Genomic DNA, 21,046 nt, shown 5'->3' on the forward strand with positions numbered 1-21,046 from the left:
AGAACATTTCCTCCTATCCCATGACCCTCCAATTTCCTTTGTAGCCTTTCATGAGGTACCTTGTCAAACGCCTTTTGAAAATCCAGATACACAATATCAACCGGTTCCCCTTTGTCCACATGTTTGTTTACTCCTTCAAAGAATTGAAGTAAATTGGTCAGGCAAGATTTCCCCACACAAAAGCCGTGCTGACTTGGTCTCAGTAATTCTTGTCCTCGGATGTGCTCTGTAATTTTGTTTTTAATATTAGCCTCTACCATTTTCCCCAGCACCGACGTCAGACTCACCGGTCTATAATTTCCCGGATCTCCCCTGGAGCCTTTTTTAAAAATCGGCGTTACATTGGCCACCCTCCAATCTTCCGGTACCACGCTCGATTTTAAGTATAAGTTGCATATCACTAGCAGTAGTTCCGCAAGCTCATTTTTCAGTTCTATCAGTACTCTAGGATGAATACCATCCGGTCCAGGAGATTTGGTACTCTTCAGTTTGCTGAACTGCCCCATTACGTCCTCCAGGTTTACCGTGAAGTCAGTAAGTTTCTCCGACTCGTCCGCTTGAAATACCATTTCCGACACCGGTATCCCACCCAAATCTTCCTCGGTGAAGACCGAAGCAAAGAATTCATTCAGTCTCTCCGCTACGTCTTTGTCTTCCTTGATCGCCCCTTTTACCCCTCGGTCATCCAGCGGCCCAACAGATTCTTTTGCCGGCTTCCTGCTTTTAATATACTGAAAAAAATTTTTACTATGTTTTTTTGCCTCTAATGCTATCTTTTTTTCGTAATCCCTCTTGGCCTTCTTTATCTGCGCCTTGCATTTGCTTTGGCACTCCTTATGCTGCTGCTTGTTATTTTCAGACGGTTCCTTCTTCCATTTTCTGAAGGCGTTTCTTTTAGCCCTAATAGCTTCCTTTACCTCACTTTTCAACCAGGCCGGCTGTCTTTTGGACTTCCGTCTTTCTTTTCTAATTCGCGGAATATGTATGGCCTGGGCCTCCAGGATGGTATTTTTGAACAGCGTCCACGCCTGTTGTACAGTTTTTACTCTCTCAGTTGCCCCCCTAAGTTTTTTTTTTACCGTTCTTCTCATTTTATCATAGTCTCCTTTTTTAAAGTTAAACGCTAACGTATTTGACTTTGTGTACAGTTACTTCAAGGTCGATATCAAAACTGATCATATTATGATCACTGTTATCAAGCGGCCCCAGTACCATAACGTCCCTCACCAGATCATGCGCTCCACTAAGGACCAAGTCTAGAATTTTTCCTTCTCTTGTCGGCTCCTGCACCAGCTGCTCCATAAAGCTGTCCTTGATTTCATCAAGGAATTGTACCTCTCTAGCGTGTCCCGATGTTACATTTACCCAGTCTATATTTGGATAATTGAAGTCACCCATTATTATCACATTGCCCATTTTGTTCGCGTCTCTGATTTCTTTTATCATTTCTGCGTCTACCTGCTCATCCTGGCGAGGCGGACGGTAGTACACTCCTATCACCAATTTTTTCCCTTTTATACATGGAATTTCAACCCACAATGATTCAAAGGTGTGATTTGTGTCCTGCTGAATTTGTAATCTATCTGAGTCAAGGCTCTCGTTAATATACAATGCTACCCCTCCACCAGTCCGGTCCACCCTATCACTACGATTTACTTTGTACCCCGGTATGACAGTGTCCCACTGGTTATCCTCCTTCCACCAGGTCTCAGTAATGCCTATTATATCCAATTTTTCATTTAGTGCAATATATTCCAACTCTCCCATCTTATTTCTTAGACTCCTAGCATTTGCATATAGACATTTCAGAGCATGTTTGTTGTTCCTATTTGCATGATGTTTAGTACCTGACACTATTGATTTGCCATCTTTTGTCTGATCTTTAGTTGTATTTAAGGGCACCTGGCCTACCACGGTCTGTTGTGCAACCTCACTGTTCAGAAACCCTATCTTCCCTGTTTGTGAGGTATCTTTGCAAGATACCTTTTCCCGAACCATGCGCTTTTGAGCGACTGTCAGCCATTACTATTTTATATTTAATATACAAAATACCTACGGGTATATATTCAAAACAATTTAAACAGATTCTGGCCATTTAAATCTCTTGTCTAGAGCTAACTGCATATATTCAGCAACACTTAATCAGACAGTTCCACTGAAAATGCTCAATTACCCCCAGATTCCTTACAATGCGCCTAGAGATCTGCACAGATTCTATAACAATGAGTTCAACTTAACAAGCTAATGAGCACTGATAACAGCAGTTAAGCAGTAATCAGCATTAATTGGCACTGATTAGAATTTAGGCACACAACTTGGTAAGCATATTCTGTAATGATGTGCGCTGAACTTCTAAACGAGTGCAGGCAAAAAGGGGTGGAGAAATGGGCGTTTTGTGGGCGTTCTAAACTTTACATGACTAGTTATAGAATATGGCCTAGTGAGCCTAAATCTACGCACATAGATTTATACCAAGTTTTCGTTGGTGTAAATGGATGTGCGTAGATTTAGGCTTTGAAATATCAACTAAGCATATTCTATCATCGGTGCATAAATCTAGGCACCAATTGTAGAATATGCTTTAGTCAGCACTGATTTCAACGCTGATATTTTAGGCGTCATATATAGAATCTCCACCTTAGTGCCTAAGCTAAAACCAGAATATTGCACTTAACTGGCTATGATTAGTCCAGCAGCACATGCCCGGATATTTAACATCGGAGCTTGGATATGGCTCGAATAACCAGGCATAAAGCCAAGGTCGGTCAACAAAATACTGAGCACCACCAGTTGAATATCTACCCCCTAGTCTACAAATACCAAACTGATTGTACACCAAAGTAGTTATATAAATTAATCACATAAAAAACATCAAAACATCATAAGAACATAATTGTCAAACTGGGTCAGACCAATGGTCGATCTAGCCCAGTTTCCTACTTACAACAGCCAGGTCACAAATACTTGGAAGAACCCCAAGTATTCCATGCTACCATCCCCCATGGATAAGCAGTGGCTTTCTGAGGGTCCACCTTAATAAAAGTTTATGGACTTTACCTCCAGAAATGTTTAAAAATTTGATTCTTTATGTACTGCCTTTCTGTATCACAATGAAAGTGGTTTACATACTGCATTCACGCACTCTCTCTTTCCCTAGTGAGCTCACAATCTAAGGTTTGAGGGGTTTTTTGTACCTGGGGCAATAGAAAGTGACTTGCCCTGGGTCACAAGAAACCATAGTGGGAAACAAACCCAGTTCTCCAGGATCTTGGCCCACTCTTTTGAAATAGTAAACAATTGATTCAAATTTACCTGTTCTACTACACCCATGATTTTGCTGATCTCTATCATATCCCCACCTCATCCATCTCTTCTCCAAGCTGAAGTGCCCTAACCTCTTTAGCCTCATATGAGAGGTGTTCTATCCCCTTAATCATTTTGTTCACTTTTCCTTGAACCTTTTCTAGTTCCACTATATCTTTTTTGAGATGTGATGACCAGAACTGCACACAATACACAAAGTGTGATCTTACCACGGAGCAAAATAGAGGCATTATAATATTCTTTGATTTATTTTCTATTTCTTTCCCAATAATTCCTAACATTTTGTTTGATTGCTTGGCCATCACTGCACATTAAGAAGATTTCAACAATTATCCATGACAACACTGTCTTTTTCTTAGTTGGGTATTCCTAACGTGTTACCTAGCATCATGTAGCTATAATCCCAATTATTCTGTACAAGCAACAAAGCCCGTTTCATGAAAAATGTAACGGGCCCTAGGAAGGCTTTCATCTAACTGATTTCTCCTCTCTCCCTTGCCCTCCCCTCCATGTCCAGCGATTCTCCCCTCCCATCCATGTCTAGCGATTCTCCTCTGCCCTGCCCTCCCATCCGTGTTCTGTGATTCTCCCCTCCCATTCATGTCCAGCGATTCTTCCCTCTTCTCCCCTCCCATCCATGTCCAGCGATTCTCCTCTACCCTGCCCTGCCATCCCATCCATGTCCAGCGACTCTCTCCTCCTCTCCCCTGCCCTCTTCTCCTTCCTGCTGCCCTGCCTTTAAGCCGTTCATGTTACCTCAGGTCGCAGCGGCGGCAGGCTCGGCTTGCGTCGCCTCCAGCCTTCCCTCTCAGTGTCCCACCCTCCTCTGATGTCATTTTGTCTTTCCACAAGGGCGGGACACTAAGAGGGAAGGGAACACGGGAGGCGAGCTGACGTCATTTGCATGCTTTTACGAACCCAGCCAGCCAGCCATCCAGGGAGGTAGAGTGACCATTATATAGATATGGCTAAATGAGTCCTAGGAATATGACTGAAAGACATTATAAAGCACAGAGTATACATATGTCATTACTGAACTGTACTATTTTGACTCTGTACAGCGTAGCTGCAGTTTCTCCCTGATCTGATGGAGACAATAACTTTTGAAAACCTATAACAGATATATTAAGTTAATACAATAAATAGATGAAAGCCAGAAGAAAATCAAGTTACTTACCTGTAGCGGGTATTCTCTGTGGACAGCAGGATACAAGTCCTCATAGCATGGGTGATGTAATCAACAGAGTCTACGTAAGAATGCTTCTCTAGCTTAATAGGTACAGAACAGTTGTTCCCAAACCTGGTCCTGGAGGCACCCCGCCAGTCAGATTTTCACGATATCCACTGCATGCAAATCTTTCTCATGAATATTCATTGTAGATATCCTAAAAATCTGACTGGCTGGGGTGCCTCCAGGACCAGGTTTGGGAACAACTGTTTTAGAAGCTTTTAAGTTGCATCACTGAGCACGCACTTCCCACCTGCCACTTCAAGTGGACCGCCTCAGTCCACATCATTCAGCTTCAGCAGAATACAATTCCTTTGGGGGGTATATATGAGGACTTATTTATTTATTAGGATTTATTTACTGCCTTTTTGAAAGAATTCACTTATGGTGGTGTACAGTAAGAATAAATTAAACATGAGCAATAGACAATTACAGTAGTAAAATTATTCAAATAACAATACAAAGTATGGCATAGTATACTACTTCTCTATTTTTCCTTAATTAGGTACCTTGGCTTCCTATGTTCTATATCTATCTTGTTCCAAGGTTAAACGTATGTAATGACCCAGACCTCCAATATTGCAGTAGATTTCTTTATCAAATAGACCTCAATACCTCCACCCCTGGTCTAACACCAAATTGGTGAAATAGAACCTTTATATAAAGGATTCCAGGGATTCTGTGGGGTTAATTCCTATCATAGGTCATAATTTTATTCAAAAAATTAAATTTATGTTCTACCAACAAGAAACTGCTAATAATTATATTGGCTGATCTTGATCAACACATACTGTCACATCTTACATAAAAATATCATGACTCCAATATTTACACGGAGACCCCTTATCTCGATACTTTCATTTTCTATTTTCTATAATTATTCATCTTTTAGTAGTGCAAACTAAAGAAGACTACATGGCAGAAATAGAGCACCAGTTGGCAGATCAGAATACCTATAAGCTATTAGCTGAAGATCCTACTTTAGAAATACTGACTACCCTCCAGGGTTACACAAAGATAGCCATGTCACAAGGGTTTCTAACGAAAAAAGAAAATAAATTTCTATGTTATATGCAAGCTAGGACCCCTATTCTATATACAGTACCTAAAATACATAAAAATCTCAGTAAACCCCCAGGTAGACCTATAGTGTCAGCTCGAAATTCATTATCAGAACGTATTTGCCAATATGTGGACACATTTTTGCGTCCACTGATGGCAGAGATACCTTCTTATATAAAGGATTCCACTCATTTCTTGAAACAAATACTCAATGTGAAGATCTCACAGACAACAAAATTAGTTACATTAGATGTGAGAGCATTGTATACTTCAATACCTCAAAATGAGGCGTTGGAGGTAACAGAACAAGCTCTGAATACAAGGGAGAGACCATGTACAGTCCCAACAACATTTTTACAACAGTTAATAAGTTTGGCTTTGAACAACAATTTCTTTTTATTTGATGATCGGCTATATTTACAGATAGCGGGAATAGCTATGGGAGCCACATGCGCCCCTTCAATAGCCAATTTATTCATGGCACGGTACGAACAAAAATACGTGTATACCGCCCCTGAATGGCAGAAAATTACATATTGGGGCAGGTATATAGACGATATATTTATGTTATGGGAAGGTACAGAACAAGAATTTTTTCAGTTTGTAGATAAACTAAATCAATGTCACCCAACAATTAAGTTTGACTATAATTTGGATTTGGTCCATATCAATTTCTTGGATATATGGATTCAAAAAGAAGGGCAAGAACTGCATACAGATCTATACACAAAACCGACAGACAGCAACTCCCTTTTGGCATATGATAGCATGCATCCTAAACATCTGATAGGGAGTTTACCATTTTCACAGTTCATAAGATACAGAAGGATATGTGATTCCACACAGAAATATGTGGAGAAATCAGAAGTATTGAAAAATAAATTCAAAGAAAGGGGATACCCCATTAAAGAGATAAAAAGAGCCCAGAAAAGAGCAAGGTTCAATGACAGAGAATGGCTATTACAGTCGAGAGAGAAAATAGAAGAACCACGAATTAATTGTATATTGAAATATACAAAAGAATCAGATAAAATAACGAAAATAATGAAAAAACATTGGGGTATCCTTCAAACACAACAAGAATTTAAAGAAAAAAGATTGATGATTTCATATAAGAGAAATACGAATCTACAGGACACTCTTTGTAAATCAGATGTATGGACGGAAGAACATACAAATATAGGTATCCATAAGAAATGTGGTAGATGCAGCATATGTCCAAACATTCTAGAAGGATCGATTTTGGAATGGGAAAACGGGCAACAAACAATTAAGGTGAGAGGTCAATCTAATTGTGAAACGGAAAATGTAATATACGCATGCAGATGCCCTTGCAGCAAGATCTATATAGGACATACTTCAAGAAAATTTAAAACACGGATAATAGAGCACAAACATGGAATAGTGCACAAAAAATCGGAAGCACCCATGGCACAACATTGTGCAGAACAGGGCCATTTTTTTGAACAAATGCAATTTATAGTATTGGAAGTAATAAACAAGGGTAAGAGAGGGGGGGATGTTAAACAACAGCTATGGCAGCGTGAACAAAGATTGATTTATCAATTTAAAACAACAATGCCTAGGGGACTGAATAAGAACGTTGAATGGAAGGCATTTTACTAGTAGCCCCTTTAAATAAAAGAACGAAAGTGATTGGGAGACGTCTTTGAAGGCGTCCTATAAAAAACCGCGGCCATCTTGTGCATTTGAAACATCGGAATAAAAATTAAAATAAAAAGTTCCTGAAGCAGCGATTGAGGTCGCGAAACAAGACGTGCTTGTCGGAAAATATAACATAGAAAGGAAGAAGGAACAGAGTTGATATATCAAGGAGAGATTTAAAGAAAATTACGGCGTCACGAAGAGATCCTCATATTAGAGAAAAGACTACCAGAAACTTCACGGGCCCAGAGTATGCACCAGCCGGCTGGAGAAGAACAAACTGAATGCAGTTAAGTGCAACTTTAAAGGGACGGAAGTAAAAGATGAATAATTATAGAAAATAGAAAATGAAAGTATCGGAAAATATAACATAGAAAGGAAGAAGGAACAGAGTTGATATATCAAGGAGAGATTTAAAGAAAATTACGGCGTCACGAAGAGATCTCATATTAGAGAAAAGACTACCAGAAACTTCACGGGCCCAGAGTATGCACCAGCCGGCTGGAGAAGAACAAACTGAATGCAGTTAAGTGCAACTTTAAAGGGACGGAAGTAAAAGATGAATAATTATAGAAAATAGAAAATGAAAGTATCGAGATAAGGGGTCTCCGTGTAAATATTGGAGTCATGATATTTTTATGTAAGATGTGACAGTATGTGTTGATCAAGATCAGCCAATATAATTATTAGCAGTTTCTTGTTGGTAGAACATAAATTTAATTTTTTGAATAAAATTATGACCTATGATAGGAATTAACCCCACAGAATCCCTGGAATCCTTTATATAAAGGTTCTATTTCACCAATTTGGTGTTAGACCAGGGGTGGAGGTATTGAGGTCTATTTGATAAAGAAATCTACTGCAATATTGGAGGTCTGGGTCATTACATACGTTTAACCTTGGAACAAGATAGATATAGAACATAGTATACTACTTACAATGTTGACTTGTACCCTGCTGCCAACAGAGAACACCTGCTACAGGAAAACAAATTGGTTTTCTCAGTGGACAAGCAGTATCACATTGTTATTTGAATAATTTTACTGCTGTAATTGTCTATTGCTCATGTTTAATTTATTCTTACTCCCAAGTTACAACGTAAAAATAGCCATACTGGGTCAGACCAATGGTCCATCTAGCACAGTATCTTGCTTCCAACAGTTGCCAGTTCATGTCACAAGTACCCAACAGAATCCCAAATAGTAGCAAGATTCATGCTACTGATCCTAGGGACAAGCAGTGGCTTCCCCCATGTCTATCAGAATAGCACTTTTCCTCCAGGAACTTGTCCAAACCTTTTTAAAACCCAGATACACTAACCGCTGTCCCCTAGTCTTTGTACTTCTTTGATAGAGTAAAAAATCAATTTACGTTTACCCATTTTATACCACTGAGTATTTTTTAGACCTCCATCATATCCTCCCTCAGCCATCTCTTTTCCAAGCGGAACAGCCCTAACTTCTTTACTCTTTCCTCATATGAGAGGAGTTCCCTGATTGCCCTTCTTTGAAGCTTTTCTAATTCCGCTGTATCTTTTTAAGATACGGCAACTAGAATTGCACATAATACTCAAGGTGTAGTCACACCATGGAGCAATACAGAGACATTATAATATTCTTTGCCTTATTTTCTATCCCATTCCTAATAATTCCTAGTACTCTGTTTATTAATTATTTATTGGGATTTATTAACTACCTTTATGAAGAGATTCACTGTTTGCTTTTTGGCCACTGCCACACACTGGGCAGAAGATTTCAGCTTATTGTCCACAATGACACCTAGATCTTTTCTTGGGTGCTGCCTCCTAGGGTGGAACCTAGCATCAAACAACTAGGATTTGGATTATTCCTCCCAATGTACATCAGTTTGCACCTGTCCACATTAAATCTCAACTGCCAACTTACATTTCATAACCTAATACAATCAGTGGTACTAAGCCACGCAGACTACTGCAATGGAATCTATGTGGGATGCAAAGAATAACTCACAAAGAAACTTCACACCACTCAAAACACAGCAGCCAGGCTGATATTTGGCAAATTGCGATTCAAAAGTGGCAAACCCCTCCGAGAAAAACTGTACTGGCTTCCAATCAAAGAGCGCATTACCTTCAAAATCTGCATCCTGGTCCACAAAATTATTTACGGCCAAGTCCCAGGCTACATGACAGACCTCATAGACCTACCACTCAGAAACATAACCAGATTCCGAACATACCTAAACCCCCACTACCCAAACTGCAAAGGACTTAAATACAAAGCAGTCTATGCATCCAGTTTCTCCTACATAAGCACACAATTATGGAATGCACTGCCAAAAGCTGTGAAAACAACATACGACCATCTAAACTTCAGGAAATCATTAAAAACCAACCTGTTCAAAAAGGCATACCCTACCAACCCAACATAACCATTTACACACTGCAACACAGCAAAACCAAAGATTGTAATGGACACTACACAACCTTCCCCTCCTTGATTCCCATTGTAATGGACACTATTTAACCTTCCTCTCCTCTATCCCCATTGTACCTGAAACACATGTACCTATATTTGACTATATCACCTTGTATTTGTTTCTCTACCGGATTTGGCGAATGCCTTTACGGTATTATGTAAGCCACATTGAGCCTGCAAATAGGTGGGAAAATGTGAGATACAAATGCAACAAATAAATAAATACTAAGGTCTTCCTGCAATTTTTCAGTAGAGAGATGTGGTAGCTGTGTTAGTCCACTAGAATGTTCGTTTTGCAATTTTTCACAATCCACATGCGTTTTACCAACTTTGAACAGTTTTGTGTCATCTGCAAATTTAATCACCTCACTTGTCATTCCCATTTCCAGATCATTAACAAATATGTTAAATAACACCAGTCCCAGTACAGATGGATCCCTGGGACACTCCACTATTCACCCTCCTCCACTGAGAGAATTGGTCATTTAAACCTACCCTCTGTTTTCTATCCATCAATCAATTCCTAAGCCACAACAGAACCTTGCTTCCTATCCCATGAGTTTTTAATTTTCTCAGGAGTCTCTCATGAAGGACTTTGTTAAATGCTTTCTGAAAATCTAGATGCACTACACCAACCAGCTCACATTTATCCACGTTTATTTAAACATTCAAAGAAATGAAGCAAATTGGTGAGGCAAGACTTGCCTTGGCTAAATCCATGTCGACTGTGTCCCATTAAACCATAATTGTCTATGTATGCAGTGATTTTATTCTTTATAATAGTTTCCACTATTTTGCCTGGAACTGATGTCAGGCTTACCAGTCTGTAATTTCCCGAATCACCCTGAATCCAGTTTTTAAAATAGGCATTACATTGGCCACCCTCCAATCTATGGACAATTTTAATGACAGGTTACAGATCACTAATAGTAGACTGCAATTTCATATTTGAGTTCTCTCAGTACCCTGGGTATAATACCATCTGGTCCAGGTGATTTACTACTCTTTAATTTGTTGATTTGGCTCAGTACATCTCCCAGGTTCACCGAGATTTCTCTCAGATCCTCTACATCATCACCCTTGAAAACCATCTCTGGTATAGGTAGATCTCTTACATCTTCTTAAGTGAAGACCAAGGCAAAGAATTCATTCAGCCTCTCTGCTATGGTCCTCTTCCCCCCGAGTGCCCCTTTTACTCCTGGATGATCTAACTGTCCCATGGATTCCCTTACAGGTTTTCTGTTTCTGATGTACTTGAAAATGTTATTACCATGAATTTTTGTCTCCAAGGCAATTTCTCTTTGTATTCTCTTTTGGCCTTCTTTATCAGTGCTTTGTATCTAACTTGCCAGTGCTTATGTTGCTTCTTGTTTTCTTCATTCAGATCTTTTTTCTATATTCTGAAAGGTGTTCTTTTGGCTGTAATAGCCTCTTTCACTTCTCTCTTCAACCATGGTGGCTGTCATTTCCTTTTCTTTCCACCTTTATTAATAGGTGGAATACAGGTTGACTTCAGGGAGAAGCAATAACAAGGCACTGCAACAGGCAGACAACTATTGTTTGGCAGCAACTAGCCATTTTCATATTTTCTTTTTTAAAGGAGGCAGCTTGGAGGAGAAAAGTAATGGGCCAAAGGGGAATGGAGTTGCATTCTAATCCCAAAAATGATTCTAGAGGACTGTGGTCAAATCTACTGAGTCTTCTCCTAAAAAATAGTGGGATGTGACCATACAACCAGATGTCTATGTTGCAGCCCTGCAAATTTCCTCCGTGGAGACTGATCTCAAGTGGGCCACCTTTGTTTCCATAGTTCTGACATTGTGAGAAGTGCAACGACCTTGGAAATGGACACTGTCATAGTCTCCTTGGGGGAAGAGGATTTAGGTGATGTCCATTGTTTCTTACCCTGGGTTCTTCCTCCATCTCTAGCATAAATGGAATGGCCTCAACCATTTCCCTCACAAAATCAATAAATGAGAGCTCCTTTGTGGGAATTTCTTCTCTTATTAGGCAGAAATGGATTTAATGGTAAGCCAGTTGAACCCTCCTCAGAGAACACATCTAGCTCATAATCAGTCTCAAAACTGCTCCAGAGAAGCCTGGGTCTCTGCCTATTTCAACCTACTGACATTGGAGTCAGACCTTGGGCATATGCATCAAGATACTGAAGATCTCCAATGTTTTGATGACACGTCCTCCCCTGAAGCACTGGAGATTCACAGCAGTGGGGTAGAGTTGGGTAGGTGCTAACCCTGAAGCCCTTTGAGGTCTCAGTATAGATACCTCCTCTGCAGACAATGCATGAGTCTCAACAATTGGCTGGATGTCTCTCTGCATCAACATTGATGGTGCCAAAACAGCAGAACTCCATCTGATCACTGAATCTCCTCATAAGCTACTCAACAAGGGTTTCCATCAAAAAAGGCATAGGGAATGCAATAGGAATGGCCACGTCCTCCTTAATCACTTGGAGAGTATCAGAAACTAAATCTCAGATCCTTGAAAGCTGTTGTCTCATCCTCCAATACCAAGGATGAGTGGTTCCTCATCTCAGAAGCACTTTGAGGTCATGGTGACCTTGTTGCCTTAATTCTGCGCCATGCTCTGATGAGGTGCAATGTGATACACTCCAGCCTCCATCTGCCATTTAGCATCACAAGCCCTTGGCATCAAAGTCAAAGATAAATTTAGGCGGCACTTGGATGATGGACTAGTCCTGATGGTCTCTATTGATGCTCGATGTCAAGGGTGAATGCCATCCTCGATCCACTTCAATCCGGTTTTCGCCCTCTACACTCGACAGAAACAGCTCTCTCTAAAGTCTGTAATGACCTGTTCCTTGCCAAATCCAGAGGCCACTACTCCATCCTCATCCTCCTCGATCTATCCGCCGCTTTTGACACTGTCAATCATGACTTACTTCTTGCCACACTGTCCTCATTTGGGTTCCAGGGCGCTGTCCTCTCCTGGTTCTCCTCCTATCTCTCCCACCGCACCTTCAGAGTTCACTCTCATGGATCTTCCTCCACCCCCATCCCGCTATCTGTTGGCGTTCCCCAGGGATCTGTCCTTGGCCCCCTTCTCTTCTCAATCTACACCTCTTCCCTGGGCTCCCTGATCTCATCTCATGGTTTCCAGTATCATCTCTATGCTGATGACACCCAGCTGTATCTCTCCACACCAGACATCACCGCTGAGACCCAGGCAAAGGTATCAGCCTGCTTATCCAACATTGCTGCCTGGATGTCCAACCGCCACCTGAAACTGAACATGTCCAAGACCGAGCTCATCGTCTTTCCACCAAAACCCACTTCTCCTCTTCCTCCACTTTCTATCTCAGTTGATAACACCCTCATCCTCCCCGTCTCATTTGCCCGCAACCTCGGAGTCATCTTTGACTCCTCCCTCTCCTCTGTGCATATCCAGCAGATAGCCAAGACCTGTCGCTTCTTCCTCTTTAACATCAGCAAAATTCGCCCTTTCCTCTCTGAACACACCACCCAAACTCTCGTCCATGCTCTCATTACCTTTCACCTTGACTACTGCAACTTACTCCTCACCGGCCTCCCACTTAGCCATCTATCCCCCCTTCAATCTATTCAGAACTCTGCTGCACGTCTTATATTCCGCCAGAACCGATATACTCATATCACCCCTCTCCTCAGGTCACTTCACTGGCTTCCAATCAGATACCGCATTCAATTCAAGCTTCTCCTTCTTACCTACAAATGCACTCAGTCTGCTGCCCCTCACTACCTTTCTACCCTCATCTCCCCTTACGTTCCCACCCGAAACCTCCGTTCAAAGGACAAATCCCTCCTCTCAGTACCCTTCTCCACCACCGCCAACTCCAGGCTCCGCTCATTCTGCCTCGCCTCACCCCATGCTTGGAACAATCTTCCTGAGCCCTTACGCCAAGCCCCCTCCCTGCCCGTCTTCAAGTCTTTGCTTAAAGCCCACCTCTTCAATGCTGCGTTCGGCACCTAACTCTTACCGTTCAGTAATCCAGACTGCCCCAATTTGACTGCCCCTTTCGGACTAACTGTTCACTTGTCTTTTAGATTGTAAGCTCCTTGAGCAGGGACTGTCCCTCTATGTTAAATTGTACAGCGCTGCGTAACCCTAGTAGTGCTTTAGAAATGTTAAGTAGTAGTAGTAGTAGTGAATGGTGCAACTCTCAATGTCGATGCATCTCCAGCATCCAATGTAGCTCTGAGACCCATGGAAACTGATTCTTCTGATGCCAAAGTCAATGGACTGGACTTCTCATTGTCAAAAAGCCATTTCAGCTGCTTTTCTTGGACAATGAAGCCTCACTTTGACATCTGTGAAAACAACTTACAACAAGAAAGACATGGTAGGGCCCCAGGCATTGTAAGCATCCATTAACGGTTCTCTTTCTTGGACATCATATCAAGAAAAATAGCTGCTCTGAAATCAAACTACTAGATTTGGAACACAAATACACCAACCAGAGGCCTGAGATCTTCAACAAAGGTCTACATTGGGCTAAGAAAAACAGCTGAATTACCTAGGTAAAATATAAATGAGGCAAAAAAAAGTACCTCACAATAGTGGCAAAATCATGAGAAACTTAAAATATGAAAACTTTTAGTGAAAACGCTAGCTCCAGTGGTGCTTATCTGACCAGCTCTGTGGAAAGACTAAGGTAATCCCATGCAACAGCAGCAGGCAGGAAGTGGTGCACATTCATAAATGTCTAAAAATCTTCTAGTACTTACTAAGTTAGAGAAGCTTTCCTGTGCAGGCTCTGTCAGTGACATCACCTCCCTATAAGAGTTTCTATCCTGCTTGCCCATGGAGAAAATGCATGTAGATATTTTGAGATGTTACTCAGAACTGCTGCTGAAGCTCTGATAGTATCTGCTTTTTTATTGGTCACGCTAAAGCTGCCTGGGTCTACAACGTACAATGTAGAAGTTCTTTTCTATGATGTCTATATGATGTTATTTTGCATCATTTTACACATGATATAGACCTACAGAACCCTGCATTTTCCTATCATTCTACTGGCTCCACCTTTAGTAATAGCTGGTATTTGGTTATTCTTTGTACAGGTTTCAATAAATAGGAGTCGAGGCTCAACTTATGGTCCAGCTTCCGTTGGCACTCCTGCAAGAAAATAAAACACAACACAGCAAAGTCAATGACATATTCATTTATAAACATTAGCTTAGAAAGAAACTTTAAAGGTCATAGAATAACTTTAACATTATGGGGGAAATTCATCAATGTGGGGTAAAAGAAATTCATCAATGTGTGGTAAAAGATTGCTTTTTACTGCACCTTGATTCATGCCAGATTCAGCAACTTGTGGGATGTCAGTAGTGCAGGCTGCTGAATCCCATTTAAAAAGAATAATGTTGCTTGTGAGCAACCTCACAAGCAGTGTTATTCCCGTGGCCCAGGAGCATTGGGCCACAATATCGCAGCCCGATGCTCCTGGGCTAGCAGAGTAAAAGTAAAAGGGGGGGGGGGGAGGTTGGAAAAAACTAATGGATGGTGTGTGGTGTGGGTGCATGGGGGGGGGGGCTGGAAAAAATCATGGATGGAGTGTGGGTGCAGGAAAAATATAATGGATGGAGTGTGGGTGTAGGGGGGCTGGAAAAATATGGATGGTTATCTGTGTACAGGGAGAGGGGCTATAGATTGCTTATATTATAACAAACTTGCAGAATTTGCAAATTATTTGCACAGAATTTTGATTTTGTTGGCGTACAATTCAAGCAGGAGTAATACATGCATTCTGAAATAGCACAATACTTTTACCAGCGCTAAGGATGGGGAAGAGAATTTTCAAAACGCAATCTTATGTGGACAAATGCCAGTTTGCCTGCATAAAAACATCTGAAAATTCTCCTCGGTGCAACAAGAATCATAAATACCTGAAAGAATGCAGCATCTGAGTACTGCCTCCATAAACTTTCAGATCTTGGTTTATTTTGACAGTATTTTTCATAAATTTGAAAATCTTCCATCTAAATTTGAAAAAAAAATAATAAGATATTAATTGTCCACATTAATGACATCTAAAGAGCATAAAACAAAAAAAAAAAAAGTTGATATCAATGTTTAAAAGTACATTTAAAATGCTGTTAGAAATATTTATAAACATATGATCATATGTATTCATATAGTACCGTATATAGACTGCTGTGCTTTACAATTAGGGCTTCTATTTTCAGGTGTTTATAAAATCATAAATATCTAATTTGGGATATCTAATTTGGGATATAAAAATGGGTGCTTTTGCAGCCCAGATACCTTTAGGGGTATGTTTACTAAGGTGTGTTAGAGTTTTTAATGCACCTTTAAAGTTAAGGCGCGTTAAACACTAATGTGCCTATACATTTCTATGGGCGCATTAGTGTTTAACGTGCGTTAACCATTAACGCATGTTAACAATGCTAATGCGCCTATAGCACACCTTAGTAAAGATAGGTATTAGTTGGCTCAAGTATATATATTTGTGCAGCTCAGCAGTGAAGAAAAGGCATACAAACAGAATGGAGGATCAAAGGTGAGAGAGGCCTAGAGAAAATCGGAATGACAAGTGAGGTGATTAAATTCACAAATGACAAAAAACAATTCAAAGTTGTTAAAACACATACGGACTATGAAAAATTGCAGGGAGACCTTAGGAAATTGGAAGTCTGGGCATCCAAATGGCAGATGAAATTTAATGTGGACAAATGCAAAATGATGCACATTGGTAAGAATAATCCAAATCATAGTTACTCCACCTGAAGAGTCAGCATCCAAGAAAAAGATCTAGATGTCATTGTAGACAATATGCTAAAATCTTCTGCCCAGTGTGTTGCGGCGATGGCCAAAAAGCAAACAAGATGCTAAGAATTATTAGGAAAGGGATGGTAAATAAGACCAAGAATACTATAATGCCTCTGTATTGCTTCATAGTGTGACCTCACCTGGAGTATTGTGATCAATTTTGGTCGCTGTATCTCAAAAGAGATATAGCGGAATTAGAAAAGGTTCAAAGAATAGCAACCAAAATGATAAAGGGGACGGAACTCCTCTCGTATAAAAAAAGGCTAAAGAGGTTAGGGTTCTTCTGTTTGGAAAAGAGACGGCTGAGGGGAGATATGATTGAGCTCTACAAAATCCTGAGTGGTGTAGAATGAGTACAAGTGAATCAGTTTTTTACTCTTTCAAAAAGTACAAAAGACTAGGGAACACTCAATGAAGTTACATGGAAATACTTTTAAAACAAATAGGAGGAAATATTATTTCACTCAAAGATTAGTTACACTCTGGAACTCGTTGTCAGAGGATGTAGTAACAGTGGTTAGTGTATCTGGGTTTAAAAAAAGGTTTGGACAAGTTCCTGGAGGAAAAGTCCAAAGTCTGCTATTGAGACAGACATGGGGAAGCCACTCTTGCCCTGGGATCGGTAGCATGGAATGTTGCTACTATTTGGGTTTCTGCCAGGTACTTGTGACCTGGATTGGAAACAGGATACTAGGCTAGACAGACCACTGGTCTGACCCAATATGGCTACTCTTATGTTCTTAAAATGGTATTTCATATGGGGACAGACTCAGAGATCTCAATATCTATACTTTGGAAGAAAAGCAGGAAGGGGAAGATAGGATACAGATATTTAAATACTTCTGTGGCATAAATGCACAGAAGTGGGCCTTTTTCAATTGAAAGGAAGATGAAAGTGAAAGGGATAGATTGACGAGTAATCTAGGGAATATTTCTTTAAAGAAAAAGAGATGAATGTATGAAAAAGGTTTCCCAGTAGAGGTGGTGGAGACAAGGACTATCTGAATTGAAGAAAGGACAAGCAAATTGAGGGCCTTTTAATAAACCGTGCAATTCCTGTGCAGCAAATGCATCACAGCCCAAATGGGCTACGGCGCATTTGCCACACCAGGAATTGCTAGCGTGTTTTAGTAAAAGAGGCCCTGAATTATAAGGGAGAGAAAAGGGTTGTAGAGTTTTAGTTGGTAAACGGCACACTGGATAGGCTGTATAGTCTGTCTGCCATCATTTTTTATATTTCTAGCATTTATCCTATAGTCATCTATTCTATTTATTTTTTGGATCAGGGTATTCTATCACTGTGTATCATTCAAAATCTATCATCTTAAGTCTTAACTATAATTTGCTTACACCTGATTTCCGTAAAACTCCAGGATACACCATAAAAAATGCCATATATACAGGGCTTTTTTGAGGGGGTACTTGGGGGTACTGAGTACCAGCACCTTTTCCACTGTCTGCTAAATTTGACCCATGGTTCTCGTATTTTAATGAAAGAGCTCAGGTTCTACTTACCAATTCTGCCTTGTCATAGATTCTATGACTGGTTGCAGGGGTCCTGGCTATTGTAGGGTGGGTCCCTCAATGATCGCTCCACCCCTGATGGGTGGCCTGGCATTTGAGTACCAGCACCTTTTTTGCTAGACACAATGCACTGCATATATAAGTCCATTTCTGTAAACTGAATATCTTCTTTTCAACAGGAATGTTTACACATATTTAATCATTATCATTGCTCAGGTGAGTTTCAGAACATGGGCTCTAGATGATCTACTTTACTTAAAATTTCTAAAAGTTTACATAAGCCCATAGTAGGAGAGGATCTCATTTAGAAGTTAGGTTTCTTTTTTGTAATTAGAGAGTTATCAACATAACAATGTGAGGCACAGCAAGAATACAGTAAACAGATTTTTACAATTACTTACCCGTTCCAGAAAACATCTTCCTACAAGTTCTGGATAATCTTTGTAATTTTCTAGTTCTCTCAAGAATATTCTAAAAAAAAAAAAAAAAAGGTGAGGGTGGGTGGCAGGCAATCAGCTTTCATTGTAACAAACACAGTTATGAACATAACAAACAAATATTTTTAAACCAGATTTCTGAAGTAAAGGCAAGAATATACATTTATTGTTTTATGTTGTTATTTTAATATTAAGTATGCATGGTTGTACTCCATCTAGAATTGGCAAGATAGTGCAGAATATATATATATATATTTTTTTTTCTTTAAAATTTATTTCAACACTTGACACTCAAAATATTTTTATGTACTGAAAGGGGCGCTGGTTTATGGTTCCTGCACTAGGCTTGCATTTACTTTTTTTTTCCTTTTGTGCCTTTCAAGCAAAACAGAGGAATGCGTTTGGTATACATAACATGATATCCATTTGCGGTGTCTGGCCAATGCCGTACGTTTCTCCCTTAACCTTTAGCTGTTTTTTATGGAGTAAAGAGTTCAGGGAAAAATTCTCTCCATAAAAAGTTTGTACCCTGACATAGAGAGCTATTTCACTCATTGCTCAACTGATGAAGATAAATTTCTAGGAACGACCATATAAACTGTACGGGATAGCTCAAAACTTCATACCATGGAGCCTTTTACTATGCCACGGTAGTGTTTTTACCTCGTAGTAGAAATCAGCTGGTGGTAAACACCAAAACGCCCAGAGGAATATAATGGGTGTCTCGGCGTTCACCGCCAACTGATTTCTACCATGAGCTAAAAACGCTACTGAGGCTTAGTAAAAGACCCACTATCCTGCTTATAATCGAACAAGAAAAACGCCCAAGTTCCGACCTAAATAGGAAGATGGACGTTTATCTCACAAAAACGAATAACGCGGTATAATCGAAAGCCGAACTTGGACGTTTTCAACTGCACTCCATCGCGGAAGCGTACAAAGTTGACGGGGGCGTGTCAGAGGCGTGGTGAAGGCGGGACTGGGGCATGGTTAGCACCCGAACAGAGATGGGCGCCTTTCGCCGATAATGGAAAAAAGTATGCGTTTGTAGCTAGAATTTAGGGCACTTTTCCTGGACCCTGTTTTTTCACGAATAAGGCCCCCAAAAGTGCCCTAAATGACCAGATTACCCCCAGAGGGAATCGGGGATGACCTCCCCTGACTCCCCCAGTGGTCACTAACCCCCTCCCACCACAAAAAATGATGTTTCACAACTTTTTATTTTCACCCTCAAATGTCATACCCACCTCCCTGGCAGCAGTATGCAGGTCACTGGAGCAGTTGTTAGGGGGTGCAGTGGACTTCAGGCAGGTGGACCCAGGCCCACCCCCCCCTACCTGTTACAATTGTGCTGCTTAATGCTTAGTCGTCCAACCCCCCCAAACCCACTGTACCCACATGTAGGTGCCCCCCTTCACCCCTTAGGGCTATAGTAATGGTGTAGACTTGTGGGCAGTGGGTTTTGAGGGGGATTTGGGGGGCTCAACACACAAGGGAAGGGTGCTATGCACCTGGGAGCTCTTTTACCTTTTTTTTTTTTTTGTAAAAGTGCCCCCTAGGGTGCCCGGTTGGTGTCCTGGCATGTGAGGGGGACCAGTGCACTACGAATCCTGGCCCCTCCCACGAACAAATGCCTTGGATTTATTCGTTTTTGAGCTAGGCACTTTCATTTTCCATTATCGCTGAAAAATAAAAACGCCCATCTCACAAATTGTTGAATAAAACATGGACGTCTATTTTTTTTGAAAATACGGTTCGGTCCGCCCCTTCACGGACCCGTTCTCGGAGATAAACGCCCATGGAGATAGACGTTTTTGTTCGATTATGCCCCTCTATGTGTTTTAAATCTAGGGTGATCTAAGAGAGTTACTCTTCTCTTCTATTATCCTCGGCTCTCAAACAATTCCTCTCTGATGCAGTGAACAAGACATGAAAATCTTTTTTTTTTCCAGCCATTTGCCAAAGCCCCAACATTCACTGATTTGGCAAACGTTTCTTTCCATATCAAGGAAAACATATTCAACTTGCAATGCTACACAAAACACCTAAATATATAATATTCAGTCAACCATGAATACAGCCTGGGGCTGCAGCCTTAGGCTGATTTATAACTGAACGGTGGCAGCTGCAGAGACATGCCAAATCTGTGCTCAACACTAATCAGCTTATGTTCAGGTGTCCTGCACATCATGGTTAATGAAAAATATTTCCCTTGTTACAGACAGCTATTAGTGTTGAAACTTGACAAGCCATGATGGGGACAGATAAGGACTGTTTTCCTGTCCACTGAACTGGAAGGGAATAGTGTGATGATACTGATGGTTCCAAATGCAGGAAAGTATTGTTAATTGGCAGAATTGCCTCACCAATTCACTACATTTCTTTGAAGGGATGAACAAACATGTGGATAAAGGTGAACCGGTTCACAGTGAGGGGCATAATCAAACAGGGCTGGCCATCTACAAGGGCGGCCACCTTCAAGGCCGGCCCCGTAAAGTGGCGTCCCGACTGTATTATCGAAACAAGATGGCCGGCCATCT

At 40.8% G+C, this 21,046-nt stretch overlaps 1 protein-coding gene across 5 annotated transcripts in view; it reads right to left on the reverse strand.

Moving 5' to 3' along the window:
- Nucleotides 1-21,046, reverse strand: part of MCF2L (MCF.2 cell line derived transforming sequence like) — a 329,928-nt gene that overhangs the window by 40,098 nt on the left and 268,784 nt on the right. For all 5 annotated transcript variants that reach the window (XM_030201525.1, XM_030201522.1, XM_030201526.1 and 2 more), the window contains exons 18-20: nt 18,471-18,540; nt 15,642-15,734; nt 14,776-14,868 (exon numbers count right to left, since the gene is read on the reverse strand). In XM_030201525.1, the coding sequence (XP_030057385.1) occupies nt 14,776-14,868; nt 15,642-15,734; nt 18,471-18,540 (256 nt within the window). The remainder of the gene's footprint in view (nt 1-14,775; nt 14,869-15,641; nt 15,735-18,470; nt 18,541-21,046) is intronic.

This window comes from Microcaecilia unicolor, chromosome 4 (assembly GCF_901765095.1).
Source record: "Microcaecilia unicolor chromosome 4, aMicUni1.1, whole genome shotgun sequence".
Lineage (NCBI taxonomy): Eukaryota > Metazoa > Chordata > Amphibia > Gymnophiona > Siphonopidae > Microcaecilia > Microcaecilia unicolor.